Genomic DNA, 17,675 nt, shown 5'->3' with positions numbered 1-17,675 from the left:
ACCGTGCCGTGCGTGTGGAATCCAAGCAAAGCAAAAAATGTTGTTGCATCCAACTATCCAAGGAAAAGCCTACTTTACTTTGCACAGCACAACAGTATCCTAGGCGTGCGTATGTGGCCGCAAAAAGACAGGCATCTACGTCAAATTGTTTTGGCGTCAATCTCTGAGCAACTTCCCGGACCGCTAGTGCCTAGTGCCTACTGCTGCATCCGCTGCTGGACCAGCTAGCCGCGCGAATGGCGCCACGGAAAAGAAGCTCCGCAGACCCGGCCGCGGCCGCCGGCCTCCTCTGCTTTGCCCTGCCGATCGCCGATGCGTCGCTGCGTGCGTGACCACCAGTCCACCATGCCATGGCACCGCTACCGGCCTACCGCCTACCGCACGGCGCGGCGCCACCGCCCCGACTGAGGCCCTGTTTGGTTTCGACCTTCTAAAACTTTAGTTCCTAAAAGTTTTAGGCAGCATTCTAAAACCTCCTAAAAGAGTGTTTGGTTGCACCTCATAAAACTGACTAAAAACAGTAAATGTTGTTGAACAAAGACACTTTTACCCTTCTTTAGGAGAGGGAGAGAGGGAGGGGGCAATAAATAAGGGGTAGTGAGGGTCCAGGAAGGACTTTAGGAGGTTTTAGGAGGGGGTGGAGCTCCTAAAGAAAAACCAGCCTCCTAAAACTTTTAGAAGATTTTAGGAGGAGGTGTTTGGTTCTTTAGACAGATTCTATCCAGATTTTAGCTCCTAAAGCTTTTAGGAGGAGTAACCAAACAGGGCCTGATTCTTGCATCTGAAATTCTGAATTCTAATGATGTGACGTGTGATCTATACGACGCCCGCATCCGTGCGAGCATACGCCATCCGGAGAGCAAATTAGAGGGTGGTGCAATTAGCTTGCCGATGTATATACATCTTCCATGAAAGGTGTATACATGATGAAATTTTAGACCTAATCACTGTTTTTACATTTTTTTGGGTGCATAGCTTCGCCTCCGCCGGTACTACGGCCTAGTTGTGCCTGTCAGCCGTGGCTCCAGCTCCCCGCTCGACTTCGCAATCGCTCGCGCAATAGCTGGCTCTGTTGGCTTGAACTACTTCAACAGTACTATTTAGCGAATGAAAAATGCTTCCCTCTCATAATAAATCAGCATAAGCATCAACGTCAACCAAATTTTAGCGAAACAAACAGGGCCGGCGTCACCCCTGTGGCCTGTGGCCTGGTCACACGCTGCTCGGCAAGTTTTCCCGTCTTGTGCAAGAGCGGCTTGCTGAGCCTGTATTCATATCCCTTGCTGCAAAATCCACATGCTCCATTCCAAACATGTTTTTCGCTAGCATTCGTTTTCGGACAAGTATACTGTTACTAGGCAGACGGTTCAGCCCTTGGCTTCATGGATTCTTGTATCCAGAGTCATGCTCCTGCAATACGGATGCTCTTTTTTTTACCCTTGCTTAGCCGTTGGAGTTGCTACTGCAGCCAGCAACACACACCGATGATTAATCAGAGCAAGGGATGATTAGGTTAACGTAACCTAACCCAACCTGGGTGGACACAAAGGACTATGAGTTCACATGCATCTGTTGATATGCTCGATTAATTTAAGGGCTAAGCCACCTTCTAATACCACACCTGACATCTTGTGATCCTGAACAACAGCCCAGACAAAAACTACATTGTAGCCACCTATCTTGGACTATACATATGCTCCTGTTGTGATTTGTAAAATATTAGCAAAAGCGTCACCCCCTCTAAAACCTACATCCTCCGAAACGAAGAATTCAAACACACATCCCGAGCATACAGTGGACACAGTGACGAAGCCAGAAAAAAATTTAGGAGAGGCTGAAAGAATAGAGGCTTTTTTTTATCTTCTCTTAATCTTAGCCCCTCCTACCTAATATATGTATGCATAAAATTTTAAGAAAGAGCTTAGAGAACTCCACGTGCTCAGGATGGGTAGGGGTAGCCCCACCGCTGGCTTCGTGCCTGAGTGGACACCAGAATTGACCTTGTTGAGATCCAGCCGGTAAAGTTTTGGGGTGTCACGTCGGATGTTACATGGGGATATTGTATGAGGTGTTCGGATACTAATAAAAAAACAAATTACAAAATTCGTCGGTAAACCAGAGACGATTTTATTAAACCTAACTAATCCATCATTAGCAAATGTGTTACTGTAGGACTTTATTGTCGAATTATGGACTAATTAGACTTAAAAGATTCGCCTCGCAAATTAATTTTAAACTGTGCAATTAGTTATTTTTTTAGTCTATATTTAATACTCTATGTATGTATCAAACATTCAATGTTGGGTAGAAAGTAAACAAGGGCTTAATAAACAATTTTGCATCATCCTGCTGGAACAGACAGACATCCTTCCAGCCAGGTATATGAATGCTCTGAACATTCTGCAGACCCGCATGGCTCTGCCTGCTCTCCAAGCTGTTATTTTGTTCCTTGCTTTGTGCCTAGACAAAGGCATCCTTGGGGCTGCCTACCTGGTTTCGTTTTCTTGCTCACTGGCCTCTTTGCATATACCTTTAAACAAAGAGCAAAATGGAGATAAAAAAAGGGACAAAAAGACAAGGAAAGAGGTCCACATCAAAGTATAAAGGGGGAAGATACGCTCATCAAAGGTCTTTGGTTTAGGCCTCTAAGGCTTCTCTCTCTCTCTCTCTCTCTTTATAACGAGGCTTCTCTCTTTTTAACGCAAAGACGAATTATTGCTTTTGTAAATACAAACATATTTTCTCATAATCTTTTGCAGGCACAAAATATTAACACAGTATATGTGCATGTATTTTTAGAAGAAAAATCTTCATGTTAACCAATAACCACGGGGTGCTACAACTTGAAGTTGATTACTGTTCCAAATCTTTGGGTGAGGAAAAAAAAAATCAAAGAGGGGCTAAATCAGTGCTATACCTACACGTGTAGTAGATGTTTATTGGAAAAACTTATACAGTTAAGGGCAAAAAAACTTACTCAACAACTGAAATCAGAAAAATAGGAGTAGTTAAAACAAAGGAAATGGTGGGCAGACTTGTTTACATGCAAAATTGCGAATGTAGCAAGAATGCATGAAGATTCACGCCCAGTGTTTGGTTTAGGGCCTCTCTAGGCTTTACCAGTGCCAGTGCCCTGTGGGCTGTGGCTTGGCAAAGAGACGTCCCATCGTGCTCTCCCCACGCACGCTAACGCTAGTAAGATCCATCTAGGCATCTAGCTAGGGGCCATTGGAAAAGCCCTCAAAGTTGCAAAGAGAAAGAGAAAGGATAGATCACCTTTTTGTTGGTTCTGTTGTCTCTAACCGAGCTTTTCCAAATCGGTGATCTTTTGATAATGTTTGTCTAAAACTGCTTAGATTTTTGCATTGGGTGGTAAAGGACTAAAGGTAACCATGATTAACCTACCACTTTAACTTATCCAGACTTGTGATCCGTGAAACTTCTTTTGCATTATTGGCCACGCATGCTAGGACCTCGAGCTTCGCATCTGCTATGAACTACTAGTAACCTTGTTCCAAGGTTCTAATTTAACTTACTGATGGCTTGGGATCTTGTTAACCTTTTGCAGTTAACCTTTTTGACTAATCACTAGGCTCAAGACAGTGCCAGGAAGAACAGGCTCCTTGAGATCCTCCCCATCCATTAGACAAATCAAGAAAAAGTGAACTTTGGAGGTCTTTGAGGAACAATAAGAATGTCTGTCAAATGGAGAAGGTCATGGAGAAAAGAATTGCAATACGCTCTGTAGTGTGGCAGGTGGTTGCAATTTGCAGGGGCCTCTCAATCGTGAGTTTCACCAGGTGCCAAATTGAAGGCAAATGGTTTTCAGATTTTGGGCATGTTTGATTGGAGACCTACAGGACTTGCCTGATAAAAAGTGTTGCCTGGAATGTTGATGATTTTTACCTAGCCAGACAAGTCTGAAGAAGGTCTGTTTGGTTGGAAGCCTGTGCCTGGATAGACTAATAAAGATATAATACCATCTTTAAAACATACGTTAATTTTATAATGTATAAACAATAAATAAATAAATAAATAAATAAATAAAAATGGTCCACATATTTTCTCAATTAATAATATATTTCAAATTATAAATAAATTTAATAGATTTGCTAGCTGTTTAAAAAAACATCACAAGAAAAAACGGATGAGAAAGGAATATAATTGACACTGCTCACAATGCTAATTTAGCGTGAACATGATCAACGAAAGGGATAAAGAATAGAGAAAACATAAAATATACAAAACAAAAACTACACGGTGATATGATATGGTTCCCTTTTACCTTGATCACTGTTTCCATGCCAGGCAATCGAATTCGGTCGCCTGTCTCACGTTGCCCTTGCCTGGTCCAGTCCTCATTTGAGGGCTCCAACTAAACACCTCACAGGCAGACTCCAGGCAGCTGCAAATTCAGGCAAAAGTAGTCCAGAGTCTGATCCAAACAAGCCCTTTGTAAGCAAGAGAGTATATATTTTGGGACCTTAATCCAGGTTTTTAAGACAACACGTCCAGAGCTTTTGGCTGACCCCTGCATCAACAAAACAGGCAGGCAGGCAGCCAGGCAGGCAGGAGAGCCTGCAGGGCATCACTACAGCAGGTTCATTAAACTCAATGCGGAAGAGAGAAGCATGACCACTGTTTGGCCCACCCCCAACCGCCAACTACTACTCCAGAATTACGAAAGGTTACTGTCAGACTCTTCGTTGCTTGGTTTTAGGCGGTCAATAGTATTTTTCTCTTACAATAAACTAGCATCAGCTAGACTTATCAGCTTAGAAACCAATCCGCAAACAGTCTGTCTGTGTAATGACAAAAAAAAGTTCCATTTTTACACAGTACTATTCAAATAAAAGAATTGTGTTTCAAACGAGGGATTACTACCGCTGGTCTCTTGAAAAATAAAGCAACAACAGCAAGCCGTAGTCCAGAGAAAAAGGATTTATTAAAGAATTGCTCAAATGACGCTGCAGGCACTGTCAATCTCTTCAAATGTGCTGTTCCCTCCACCACTTCACACTTCACCCACCTCCCTCCCTCGGCCTCGGCTACTGTTCGCCCATTCCTTTGTTTCCTTCCTTCTCACCCTGCTCCGCCTCCGCTCCCACTACGTTTCAGATTCCCAAGAAGGCAAAGAAGCCCCTCCCTTCCCAGCAGCAGCAGCTTTGGAGCCAAAGGGGCAGGCAGCCTTTGACCCTCCACCGTCGCCATGGCCGTGGTCGCCGCCAGCGCCGAGGCCTTTGACCCCGCGGCGCCTTCGCCGTCCCGCGCCCCGGCGTCGCGCCAGGACGTGCAGGCAGCCATCGCCAAGGGCGTCGAGCTGCGCCAGCTCCACGCCGCCCTCCTCCAGCGCGGCGCGCCCAATGCCCGCGCCGGCGTCGGCGCCTGCCGCAGCCCGGCCGTCATCCGCCTCCCGCCGGGCGCGTCCCCCGCGCGCTCCAGAGCAGCGGCAGACGAGGAGTACCCCGTGTTTACTCCGGTGAGCTAGCTTCTTAACACGTGTTAGACTGTTAGCTATATGGATCATGGATGTGCTGTGCGAGTGTGCGACCTTAAGGCCTCGTGCTCACTGTAAGTCTGTAACTGACAATGGCGTCTCGAACTTGCTTGCTTACCGGGCTCGGCTAGGCCTACGACGATGAGGAGCGCGTAGCTGCCGTTACACTGAACCACATTTGCCAGGACAACCGAAGCCGGTCGGAAAACTGGACCGGGGTCGCCCTGGATCACGGCGGCAGCGACGACGCGGCCATGTCCGACTACGACGGCCTCCACCACACCTTCTCGTCCTCCAACAGCGAGGTGCTCTTCCCTTCCTCCAACGACCACCGTCTTCGGAACAGAGGCACGGCGGCGTACAAGATCCACCCCGCCTTCATGCACTCGGCGCCGTCGGCCGACCGCTTCCTCGCGTCCGCTGGTCGGGCGGCCTACACTTCCGAGCTCAAGCTGCCGCCGGCGACGTGCGGCAACGCATTCCGGCCCGCCACGATCAGCAGCAGCAGGGTGCCACCCCCGTCGGCGCACTTGCGGACGAAGCAAAGAGGGCCGCCGCAGATCCTCTCGTGGCTCTTCCCCAAGTCGAGGAAGAAAGCCAAGCCACCGGAGATGACGTCGCCGACGGCCATCGAGCGCGGCAACATGCCGCAGCTGCTGACCGAGTGGGGGGCGCTGTCACTCGAGTCCCTCAAGAAAGAGCTCGCGGAGGCCAACGCGCACCGTGACGCCGCGCTGCGCGAAGCTGCCGAGGTGAGGTCGTCGCTGGGGGAGCTGGCCACCAAACTGGTGAGCGTGGAAGCGTACTGCTCGGAGCTCAAGAAGGCGCTGCGGCAGGCCACCAACTCGCCGTCCGTCTCCCGGAGATCGACGAGATCAATCGAAGCAAGCCGAGAGCTCCCAATGCCGGTGAGCCACGAGGTGATGGTGGAAGGCTTCTTGCAGATCGCGTCCGAGGCGCGGCTCTCTGTGAAGCAGCTCTGCAAGGCGCTGATCCAGCAGGTGAACGAAGAATCCAGTGACGGCCTGTCCGACAAGCTGAACCTGCTCCTGCGGCCGTACCAACTCGCGCTCATCGGCAGCACTGCTAAGCACTGCTCGAAGGCCGTGCTGTACCATCTCGAGGCGATCATGAACCAGGCCATGTTCCAGGACTTCGAGAACCCCGCGTTCCAGCGGAACGGCTCGCCGAGGTGCCTCGACCCGGCGGAGGACCGCCGGCAGAGCTTCGCCGCCTTCGTGGCGCTGCGCAACCTTAGCTGGAACGAGGTTCTGCGGAAGGGCACCAAGTACTACAGCGAGGACTTCAGCCGTTTCTGCGACCGGAAGATGAGCGGCGTCGTGGCGACGCTTGGCTGGTCCCGACCGTGGCCCGAGCAGCTGCTGCAGTGCTTCTTCGTCGCCTCCAAGTGCGTCTGGCTGCTCCACCTGCTGGCCTTCTCCTTCGGCCCGCCGCTGACGATCCTGCGCATCCAAGACGGCCGCACATTTGATGAGATGTACATGGAAGACATCCTACATGACAGGCAGCAGGTGCAGAGTCCTTGTCAAGTAAAGATCATGGTGATGCCGGGGTTTTACGTCCAAGATAGAGTGCTTAAGTGCAGGGTCCTTACAACCAGATCAGCAGCATAATTGTGTCTCTTTTCTGAGGTTCCTTTGACCAACAGCTAGTGTGGTGTCAACTTCCACGTGTAACATTTTTTTTTTTGTGTGTCTTGAGCCAAAGGTGCAGAAACTTCAGGTGCTGAACCGCATGTCTGCTGTAGATTTGGAGTAAACAACTAACAAAGTGAAGTCTGAGCTCTGCTGTAGATTTGGAGTAAACAACTAACAAAGTGAAGTCTGAGCTTTCTTTGACCAATAGATTTGGATTACTCCATTGTTATGTTATGATCAACAAAAATGTTCCATTACAATATATTTTTTTCAGATGTTATGAAAGCCTGATCCCTGATTTGGCTAGAAACCAAGAAATATTCTGAACATTTTCAAGCCAGCATCTGCATTTCTGCAGCACAAAACTGAGCATCACTACCGTAGAGAACTAGACAAGACCAAAACATACATATGCACATCAGATGCCTATATGAAAAAACTGAAACCTGGAATCATACCCAGCTGCACTCGAATGAGATATCATCGAGCCGAAACGACAAATCCCCAACATAATCCTCTTCAACATCTACTCTACCTTCAATGGTCTCCACAAGGTTTTGGTGTAGCTGAGGGAGCAATGTTGAAGCCGGGGGTAGTTTCGGTGAACACATGATCCTCTCTGCTGGACCAGAAGGTTTCTCCCAAGCAAGCAAATGCAGCTGGATGGGGCGCGCTGCGAGGCGGTGCAAGGAGAGTTTCTGGCTGAGGGACGTGGTGTCGAAGCAACGGACTGCCCCTGAACTGGAGATCATCCAAGGTAGGACCTTCTCATTGGACACCCTTGAGATGATCAGAAGTTTCGACGCCTCGTTGGCCAGGTTGAACAGATTACAGAGCCCAGATCGCGTTGATGGTGCCTCGCTTTCCTTGTCATCTTCGATTACAGATGATATGTAGATAAAACCCTAACAAAAACAAGCATGTCAGAAGATTCCATGGATGATTCTAACTGCTGAAGTAGTACATAGTAACTGTGAGTATTGCGTAGAGTGCTAGTAAAAAACAAGACCTCTTCAGTTCGGCTGATGGCAAAGCCAAGCCTTGTGTCACAATCTTCAAGTGGGATTTCCAGCAGCAATTCTCCTCCTATGCAGCTGTACCAAAGCCGTGCTGCCTTTACCACACCAATATCCACTCCATGGTAATCTTCAAAACCGTAGAGCGTCGCATTAGTGACGTTCGACAGATCAGATAATGAACTTGAATTCACAGATGCAGACGCTGTCTCTCCAGATATCTGCATGTTTCAGAATGTGACAGTGCGAAGACAAAACTGTGAGTAAAATTTTTCAAATACGAAACGATGTGAGAGGATTTGAACAAGTTGATTGCCCAGTTTCTAGGCTTGGTGTCTGCACCTTGGTGAGAAGAGCTTCACTCTGCACAGTCATGAGATCGATGGGTATCCCCGAGGCCTGCGAAGAGCAGAACCATGCATTGGCACGCGCCAGGGTATCATCGAAGGACTCATAGTGACAAGCATTGTTGTCCCAAGCCTTGGGCAGGACAAGCATCGAGAAGTAGCAGCTGGAGTTGGTTGCGCGCAGCGTGTCACGCATCTTCTTGTCCCATGGGTATGCGACGTAGCCATCCTGGAGTTGTGCCTTGCTCAAGGCTGATGCAACTCTTGTGCTCCTCGTTCCTTCATGGAGAGAGGGATGTAAATTTCATTTATTAGAAGAGTATGTCTACTGGACAACCATGTGTTTTATGCAATTTTAACACATAATTTTTTTTGCACTATAAGATTAAGATCTAACAGCCTCCACCCTTCTTCCACCTCTAGCCTTCTTCTACCTTCAGACAATCACAAGATCACAGATTATAGATCACATATCACAGAAAATAATTTTTTTCTATGAAAGGACAAATTACAAGCGGTTGGTTTCACTGTCTGCCCGTTCGTCATGGGTCATCGCGTCGCACTGCTGGTGCCGCACTGCTGTGCAGAAAGCGCACTGCTGGTGTCGCGTCGCACTGCTGGTGCAGAAAGCGCACTGCCGGTGTCGTGTCTCACTGCTGGTGCTGCGCTGCCGCGTGCTCTCGCTGTGTGTTTTTTTTTTTGCTAAAAAATTTATGTGTTTTTAGTGCTAAAACATATGTGTGTTGTATAGCATTTCTGTATTAGAAAGTTCGAAGTCCACAAACTAGCATGCTCATATTGTATGTGAAATGTACTCAGGAATTAAAGCACCATCATCTGTGATCAGAAGCACAGCCAGCAAGGCAGTCAGAAGCATGTAAGAAAGAAGGCATTATTACATGAAAATGCTAACAAGTATCAACTTTATTCAAATGCAAGTCACAAAATTTCAGATTCCAGATCAAATGAAAATGAGGATTGGTTAGTTTGAAACCAATTAGAGAATCTCTAGCAGATTATCGATCCTCCATCTCCTAAAAGTCTATATAGGTGATCTCCTATTATTATGGGTAGTGTATCTTTTTCTCTTTCTCCACCAACATATGACTAATACATTTAAAGTGGATAAGGGAGATGGTGGTGTTAGTGTTGATCTCTCCAGCTCGGCCCAACGGCTGAGTTGGGCCTTGACCTCGCGCTCTGATTAGGGGTGCCCAACCCTACATGGTTGGTGGGCCCCCGTCGCACTGCGCTATAAAAGAGAGGGGGGCGGCTCTAAGTACGAGGTTCACCGTGAGCTGCCACACCTACCGACAAACCCAATCCGATCTAGTGAGGGGCGCAGCCAGCGACGGGAAGCTCCACCGTCGTCTTCACTGCCGCCTCTTCGCCACCACTGCACTGCGACTGACTTCAACACCGTCACCGCGACACCACCGACCTAGACCGCATCACTTTCGCCATGGCTACGTCGAGCTCTTCCTCCAAGCCCACGGATGGTCGGTGACATCTCACCTCCCTTCCTCTCTCTCTCTCTCTCTCTCTCTCTGTCTAGATCATGTTCTAGGAAGTCTTATCCTGTATGTAAGGTTGTACCTATTAGATTTATGTCTAGGTGATCCACTATCTCTATCATTGGTATCAGTTGAGCCTTACCTAGTGTGTAGATCTAGATTGGGGTAGAAAGTAGAAGGAGATGAATCGATTTGCGTTTTCGATTCAAACCCTAACCCTAACCATAGAAGACAGGATGGAGAGGTACGAGCGGACCTACCCGGGTTTCCCTCACCGCCGTCGCCACCGCTGTCGTGTGGGAAGAAGAGTTCTCACCACCAGCCATCCGTTGACGGCGCGCGGGCAGAACGAGCGAGCCCCGCCGCAGCGTGCGTGGGTGACTAAGGCACCGTCGCCCAGACCGCTCGACAATGACGCGCTCAGCCCAGGGCGAGCGCGCATGCCGGCGAGGGGACCAGCTGTAGCGCCGCTACCCTTCTCCGACCGCCACAGGTGGCCGTCACCGCTGCTCCTCCTTTTTCCGACTACGACGGTGAGAGAGAAAAGGAAAGGGGAGAATGCGTTAGGGTTTCAGGGGAGCGGCCAGGTCGCGCTTTTGATCGGCCGAAAGCCACGGAGGACCGCCCAATTGAAAGCTCTAGTTTGGTTTTGGAGAATTGATGAAACCCTAAGTGCTAACCTAGTTTATCAAGTGATCGTGAGATAGGTAGCACACTCCAAGTGGTGAAGCAAATGAAGATCATTGCATGATGAAGATGATGCCATGATGATGATCAAGTGCTCGGACTTGGAATAGAAGAAAGATAAAAACAAAAAGCTCAAGGCAAAGGTATAAACCATAGGAGCTATTTTGTTTTGGTGATCAAGACACTTAGAGAGTGTGATCACATTCAGGTTTGATAGCCGTACTATTAAGAGGGGTGAAACTTGTATCAGAATACGGTTATCAAAGTGCCACAAGATGCTCTAACTCATTTCATATGCATTTAGGATCTAGTGGAGTGCTAACACCCTTGAAAATGTTTGTGAAAATATGCTAACACATGTGCACAAGGTGATACACTTGGTGGTTGACACATTTGAGCAAGGGTGAAGAAGTTAGAGGTGAAAAGGAGTTAGTGTCACTGGCTATATAGTGACCGAACGCTAGATCTCTGGGGGACCGGCGCGTCCGGCCATGTATGGTAGTGAAGACGCCAGCGTCGGTAAATGACCAGATGCTGGGTCATGGACAGACCAGACGCTAAGGGTCTAGGTCTGGTCGTGTTGTCGGGCGGCACAGTAAGAAGTCATAGTGTGATCGAACGTTGGCAGGGTCCGGTCAAGCATGACCAGACGCGTCCGATCGTGAAATATCGTTTCTAAAACCTTACTGGAAACGACCGGATGCTGGAGGCTAAGCGTCCGGTCAGTTGTAGCGGAGCGTCCGGTCAACAGATGACCGTTGAGATCAGACGACTCCTGTCGAAAGCAGAGTGTCATGTGGCTGACATCGAGTGACTGGACGCTGGGTCCTGAGTCTAGTCAGTATAACCGGAGCATCCGGTCACCCCACGCTGTATCCAGTGAAGGGGTACAACGACTCTATTTCATGGGGGCTTCTATTTAAGCCCCATGGCCGACTCAAGCTCACTCTTTTGGCCATTTGCATTGACATAGCAACCTTGTGAGCTTAGCCAAAGCTCTCCCACTCATCTCCATCATTGATTCATCATCTTTGTGAGATTGAGAGAGAATCCAAGTGCATTGCTTGAGTGTTTGCATCTAGAGGCACTTGGTGTTTGTGTTTCGCTACGGGATTCGCTTGTTACTCTTGGTGGTTGCCACCACCTAGACGGCTTGGAGCTACAAGGATCATCGAGCAGAGGGTGGTGATTGTCTCTGGCTCCGATCGTAGTGATTGTGAGGGGTTCTTGACCTTTCCCCGGCAGAGCGCCAAAAGGTACTCTAGTGGACTGCTCATGGCTTGTGTGATTCTCATCTTATGTTGGTTGTGCGGCACCCTATTAAGGGTTTGGCGTGTGATGCCAATTAGCGCGTGAACCTCCAAGTGAGTGAATCGTCACAACGAGGAGTAGCTTGCCGACAAGCAAGTGAACCTCGATAAAAATCATTGTGTTCATCCTTTGATTCTGAGGTGATTGGTCTTCATTGTTATTCACTCTTGTGATTGATTGGTTTCTTCATCTACACGGTGGTATAACTTTCTTGATCACTCTCTTTACATTACCGCAAACTAGTTGTCAAGCTCTTTAGTATAGCTAAGTTGTGAGAGCTTGCTTGCTTAGTTGGTGTGGCTCTTTAGTTAGCCTTTGAGAGCACACTAACATAGGGTAGTGTCATAGCTATTGTGTGAATAGATAATATCTAAACTAAAATTGTGGTAGGTGGCTTGCATTTTGAGTAGGCTAGCGCAACTCTTGCTTCACCTCATAATTGTCTAACCATTTTGTTAAGTGTTGTTGTAGAAATTTTTATTAGGCTATTCACCCCCTCTAGCCATTAGGACCTTTCAAGTGGTATCAGAGCTAAGGTCACCATGATTTGAGGCTTAACAACCTTCGGTGTAAAAATGGCTTAAATCAACAACACAAAGAAGCCACCCCAATTTGATGGCACAAATTATCCTTATTGGAAGTCAAAGATGACCACACATATCAAGTCAATCAATAGAAAAGTGTGGAATGTGGTAGAAATCAAAATTGAGATTGAAGATCCAGAGAATCCCACCACGGCAGAAGAAGTGCTTCTCCAAAACAATGATATTGCTCTAAGTGCTATTCATGATGCAATTGATGAGAGAATATTTAAGCAAATCAAGAATATTGAGATGGCTTATGAGGCTTGGAAGAAGTTGGAAGAATCATTTGAGGGCACTCAAGCCATAAAGGGTGCAAAGGCATACATTCTCAAAGAAAAGTTTGCAAGCTTCAAGATGAAGGAGGATAAGAGTGTGCCAGAGATGTTTCATAGGCTTCAAGTACTTGTCAATGATCTCAAAGCACTTGGAGAAGAGGTGAAGGACAAGGACTTCTCTCACAAGTTTTTGAGATGCTTACCTTCAAGATTTAGCACATTGGTCACTATTCTAGTAAGGAGTGGTTTGGACACCATGACACCAAACCAAGTGTTGGGAGATATAATGACCGATGATATATATAGAGATGATGATGAGAAGGAAGAAAAGAGGGAGAAGAAAGATGAGAAGAAGGATGACAAGAAGAAGAGCATGGCATTCAAGGCCACATCATCCAAGGGCAAAGCCAAGCAAGAAACATCAAGTGAAGAAGATGATTCATGGGATGATGATGATGATGATGAGAAGATGGCTCTCTTTATCAAGAGATTTGGCAAGTTCATGGTGAAGAAGGGCTATCATGCTAGAAGAAAGAAGTCTTCATCCAAGAACAAAGAAGAGTCAAGAAGGTGCCTCAAATATGGAAGCAAAGATCATCTTGTTGCTCAATGTCCATACAATAGCGACAATGATGATGACAACAAGAAGAACAAGAAGAAGGACAAGAAAGAAAAGAAAGAGAAGAAGGACAAGATGGCCTTCAAGAAGAAGAAGGGTGGTTCATATGTGGTCACTTGGGATAGTGATGCTTCCTCAAGTGATGATGATGATGATAGTGATGATCACAAGACCACCAAGAAGAAGGTTCTTGTAAGCATTGCTATCAATGAGAAGCCTTCTCTCTTCGACTCTTCATCATGCTTCATGGCTAAGGCCACTAAGGTACAAACTTGTGATGATGAAAGTGATGAAGAACATGATGATGACAATGAAAATGAAAATGATAGTAATAGTGATGATGATGAACCTACTAAGGATGAATTAATTGACATGCTAGAAGATGCAAGAGAACACTTTGACATCAAAAGAAGGGAATGCAAAAACTTGCGTAAGGAACTAAAAGCCCTTAAGCAAGCCTTTGATGAGCTCAATGCATCTCATGAGAGGCTAGAGGAAGCCAATGAGAAGCTTGGCAAAGCTCACAAAAAGCTTAAAAAGACTCATTCCTCTTTGCTTGAGCAAAATAAAAAGAAGCATGTTGAAACTTGCAATGTAGGTTTAACTTATGATATACTTGATGAATCACTATCTATGCCTATCATTGTTTCTTTTACTAACCCTTCTTGTAGTACTTCCACTTTCACCTCATCTAGTGGTGATGGTCTCACTTGTGATGCCTCACTAGTGGTTGAGAATGAGAATCTCAAGAAGGAGGTTAACAAGATCACTCACAGTTTGGCTAAAGCCTATGGTGGTGAGGACCGCTTGCTTATGTGCTTGGATAGCTAAAGAGCTTCTCTCTACAAAGAGTGATTGGGCTATATCCCCAAGAAAGGCAAGACGGCCTTTGCTCCTCACAAGACTAATTTTGTGAAGAACAATGGTCGGTTTTGCATTAGTTGCAAGCAAGTGGGTCATAAAGAGCATGAATGCACCAACAAGAGTAAAAATGCTAATGTATCCTCCCTTAAGCTTGATTCATGCTATATGCTTATTATGGGTACAAATGGTGTGAAGGCTAAGTTTATTGGTAAACCATGGATGGGCTCAAAGAAGAAAGTCATTTGGGTACCAAAGAGCTTAGTGACTAACCTTCAAGGACCCAAACAAGTTTGGATACCTAAAAAGAATTGATCTTCTTTTGTAGGTCAATTACAAAGCCGGAGGAAGGCATTGGGTTCTTGATAGTGGGTGCACTCAACACATGACTAGTGATGCAAGGATATTCAACTCAATCAACACCAATAGCAATGATGGTTATGATAGTATCACATTTAGTGACAATGGCAAAGGCAAGGTCAAAGGGCTTGGTAAGATTACAATATCCAATGACATGAGCATATTCAATATGTTGCTAGTAGAGAGCTTGAATTTCAATTTGCTATCTGTGGCTCAATTGTGTGATCTTGGATTCAAATACATATTTGGGGTAGATGATGTAGAGATCATAAGTATAGATGGCTCTAATTTGATCTTCAAAGGCTTTAGATATGAGAATCTATACTTGGTTGATTTCAATGCTCGTGAAGCTAGATTATCTACATGCTTGTTTACTAAGTCTAGTATGGATTGGTTATGGCATAGAAGGCTTGGTCATGTTGGAATAAAACAATTGAATAGATTGGTTAAGCATGACTTGGTTAGAGGCTTGAAAGATATTGTGTTCGAAAAGAATAAGCTTTGTAGCTCTTATCAAGCCAGAAAATAAGTTGGAAACATCCATCCTAAGAAAAGCATGATGAGCACTAGTAAAGCATTTGAGTTATTGCATATGAATTTGTTTGGGCCAACACAATACACTAGCATTGGTGGTAACAAATATGGCTTTGTGATAGTGGATGATTACACTAGATACACTTGGGTATTCTTTCTAGTGGATAAAAGTGATGTATTTGCAACATTCAAATCATTTGTCAAAGGCATTCACAATAAGTTTGAAACAACCATCAAGAGAGTTAGAAGTGACAATGGTAGTGAGTTCAAGAATACTAGAATTGATGAGTTGTGTGATGAATTTAGAATTAGACATCAATTCTTGGCCAAGTACACTCTACAATCAAATGGCCTTGTTGAGAGAAAGAATAGAACACTTATTGATATGACAAGATCTATGCTTAGTGAGTACAATGTGAGTCAATCTTTTTGGGCCAAAGCTATCAACACGGCTTGCTATTGTAGCAACCGCCTCTATTGTCACCGATTGAAAGAGAAGACACTATATGAGCTCTTGAATGGTAGAAAGCCCAACATTGTATATTTTTGGGTCTTTGGTTGTAAATGCTATATTTTGAAGAAAGGCACTAGATTGGGCAAGTTTGACAAGAAATGTGATGAATGATTCCTACTTGGTTATTCCACTACAAGCAAAGCATATAAAGTTTGGAATTTGGATAGTGGTACTCTTGAGGAAGTTCATGATGTTGAATTTGATGAAACCAGGGGTTCACAAATAGAGAATGAGAACTTGGAAGATGTTAGAGGCATTCAACTTTCAAATGCCATAAAGAACATGGATATTGGTGAATTGAGGCCTAGACAAGTGAATGATGATGAAGATGATCATGTGCAAGTGCTCTCTAACTCAAATGTGCAAGATGATACAAATCAAGCTAGTGCAAGTGGCTCTCATGACAATGAACAAGATCAAGTGGCTAGTACATCATCTCAATCCAATGATCAAGCAAGTGCAAGCAATCAAGTTCCAATCCTCCAATCAACCAATGTTGCAAGAGATCATCCATTAGACACTATCATTGGTGATATTTTAAGAGGTGTACAAACAAGATCAAGATTGGCATTATTTTATGAGCATTTCTCTTTTATGTCATCCATTGAACCAAAAAAGATAGATAAAGCATTGAAGGGTGTTGATTGGGTGAATGCTATGCATGAAGAATTGAATAACTTCACAAGAAATCAAGTATGGGAATTAGTAGAGAGACCAAAGGGACACAATGTGATTGGAACCAAATGGGTCTTTAGAAACAAGCAAGATCAAGATGGGATAGTAGTAAAGAACAAAGCAAGATTAGTAGCACAAGGCTATACACAAGTTGAAGGTCTTGACTTTGAAGAAACATATGCCCCGGTTGCTAGATTGGAATCAATTAGGATCTTGCTAGCCTATGCTTGTGCCCACAACATCAAGCTCTATCAAATGGATGTTAAGAGTGCATTTCTCGATGGTTACATCAATGAAGAAGTATATGTTGAGCAACCTCCTGGTTTTGAAGATGATAAGAAGCCCAACCAAGTGTACAAGTTGAAAAAGGCATTGTATGGTCTAAAGCAAGCACCTAGAGCATGGTATGAGAGATTGAGGGACTTCCTACTCTCTAAAGGGTTCACAATGGGCAAGATTGACACCACTCTTTTCATCAAGAAAATTGGAAAAGATTTGTTTATGTTGCAAATCTATGTTGATGACATCATATTTGGATCAACCAATCAAGACTTTAGTGATGAGTTTGGAAAGATGATGGCTAATGAGTTTAAGATGTCCATGATTGGAGAGTTAAGTTACTTCCTTGGTCTTCAAATCAAGCAATTGAAGAATGGTACATTTGTAAGTCAAGACAAGTATATCAAGGACATGATCAAGAAGTTTGGCATGAGTGATTGCAAAGTCATTAGCACACCAATGGGAACCAATAGCAACTTGGATAGTGATGCAAGTAGAAACATGGTGGATCAAAAGTTGTATCGGTCTATGATTGGAAGCCTACTCTATATGACCGCATCAAGGCCGGATGCCATGTTTAGTGTATGCATGTGTGCAAGATTTCAAGCCTCACCAAGAGAAAGTCATTTGAAGGCTACAAAGAGAATATTGAGGTACTTGAAGCATACATAAAATGTTGGTTTGTGGTATCCCAAAGGAGCAAAGTTTAAGCTAGTTGGTTACTCCGACTCGGATTATGCGGGATGCAAGGTTGAAAGAAAGAGCACCTCAGGCACATGTCAATTGTTGGGAAGATCACTTATTTTATGGTCATCAAAGAAGTAAAATAGTGTTGCATTATCAACCACCGAAGCCAAATACATATCCACTGATAGTTGTTGTGCACAAATTTTTTGGATGAAGGCCACCTTGAATGACTTTGAAATCAAGTTCAAGAAAGTGCC

The 17,675-nt window shown here is 45.4% G+C and overlaps 2 protein-coding genes across 4 annotated transcripts in view; one reads left to right on the top strand and one right to left on the bottom strand.

Annotated features, from left to right (window-relative positions):
* Positions 1-5,044: 5,044 nt before the first annotated feature.
* LOC136549943 (IRK-interacting protein-like) lies at positions 5,045-7,443 on the top strand. 2 transcript variants are annotated; one of them, XR_010782097.1, is made up of 3 exons: positions 5,045-5,479; positions 5,629-7,254; positions 7,301-7,443. XR_010782097.1 is itself a non-coding variant. In XM_066541375.1 (2 exons), the coding sequence occupies exons 1-2, from the start codon at positions 5,210-5,212 to the stop codon at positions 7,129-7,131; spliced, it is 1,773 nt and encodes a 590-aa protein (XP_066397472.1). In that variant the 5' UTR covers positions 5,045-5,209; the 3' UTR covers positions 7,132-7,308. The 2 variants fall into 2 exon arrangements, 1 of the variants encoding a protein (XP_066397472.1); XM_066541375.1 differs by having other exon boundaries at positions 5,629-7,308.
* LOC136549944 (uncharacterized) overlaps positions 7,412-17,675 on the bottom strand; it is a 51,018-nt gene continuing 40,754 nt past the window's right edge. Inside the window, exons 2-4 of one of the 2 annotated variants that reach the window (XM_066541376.1) lie at positions 8,514-8,797; positions 8,165-8,392; positions 7,412-8,060 (exon numbers count right to left, since the gene is read on the bottom strand). In XM_066541376.1, coding sequence (XP_066397473.1) covers positions 7,608-8,060; positions 8,165-8,392; positions 8,514-8,797 — 965 coding nt within the window. In that variant the 3' untranslated portion in view covers positions 7,412-7,607. The remainder of the gene's footprint in view (positions 8,061-8,164; positions 8,393-8,513; positions 8,798-17,675) is intronic. The other variant, XM_066541377.1, reaches the window with a different exon arrangement.

The sequence above is a fragment of the Miscanthus floridulus genome, chromosome 4 (assembly GCF_019320115.1).
Source record: "Miscanthus floridulus cultivar M001 chromosome 4, ASM1932011v1, whole genome shotgun sequence".
Classification (NCBI taxonomy): Eukaryota; Viridiplantae; Streptophyta; class Magnoliopsida; order Poales; family Poaceae; genus Miscanthus; species Miscanthus floridulus.
This window is presented reverse-complemented; position numbering and strand designations above follow the sequence as displayed.

What these genes read in the sequence shown, in the direction of transcription:
- LOC136549943 (XM_066541375.1), top strand. Translation starts at nt 5,210, where the DNA reads ATGGCCGTGGTCGCCGCCAGCGCCGAGGCCTTTGACCCCGCGGCGCCT. An exon ending in AGTACCCCGTGTTTACTCCG is followed by an intron (nt 5,480 to 5,628) that starts GTGAGCTAGCTT and finishes GGGCTCGGCTAG; the next exon opens with GCCTACGACGATGAGGAGCG.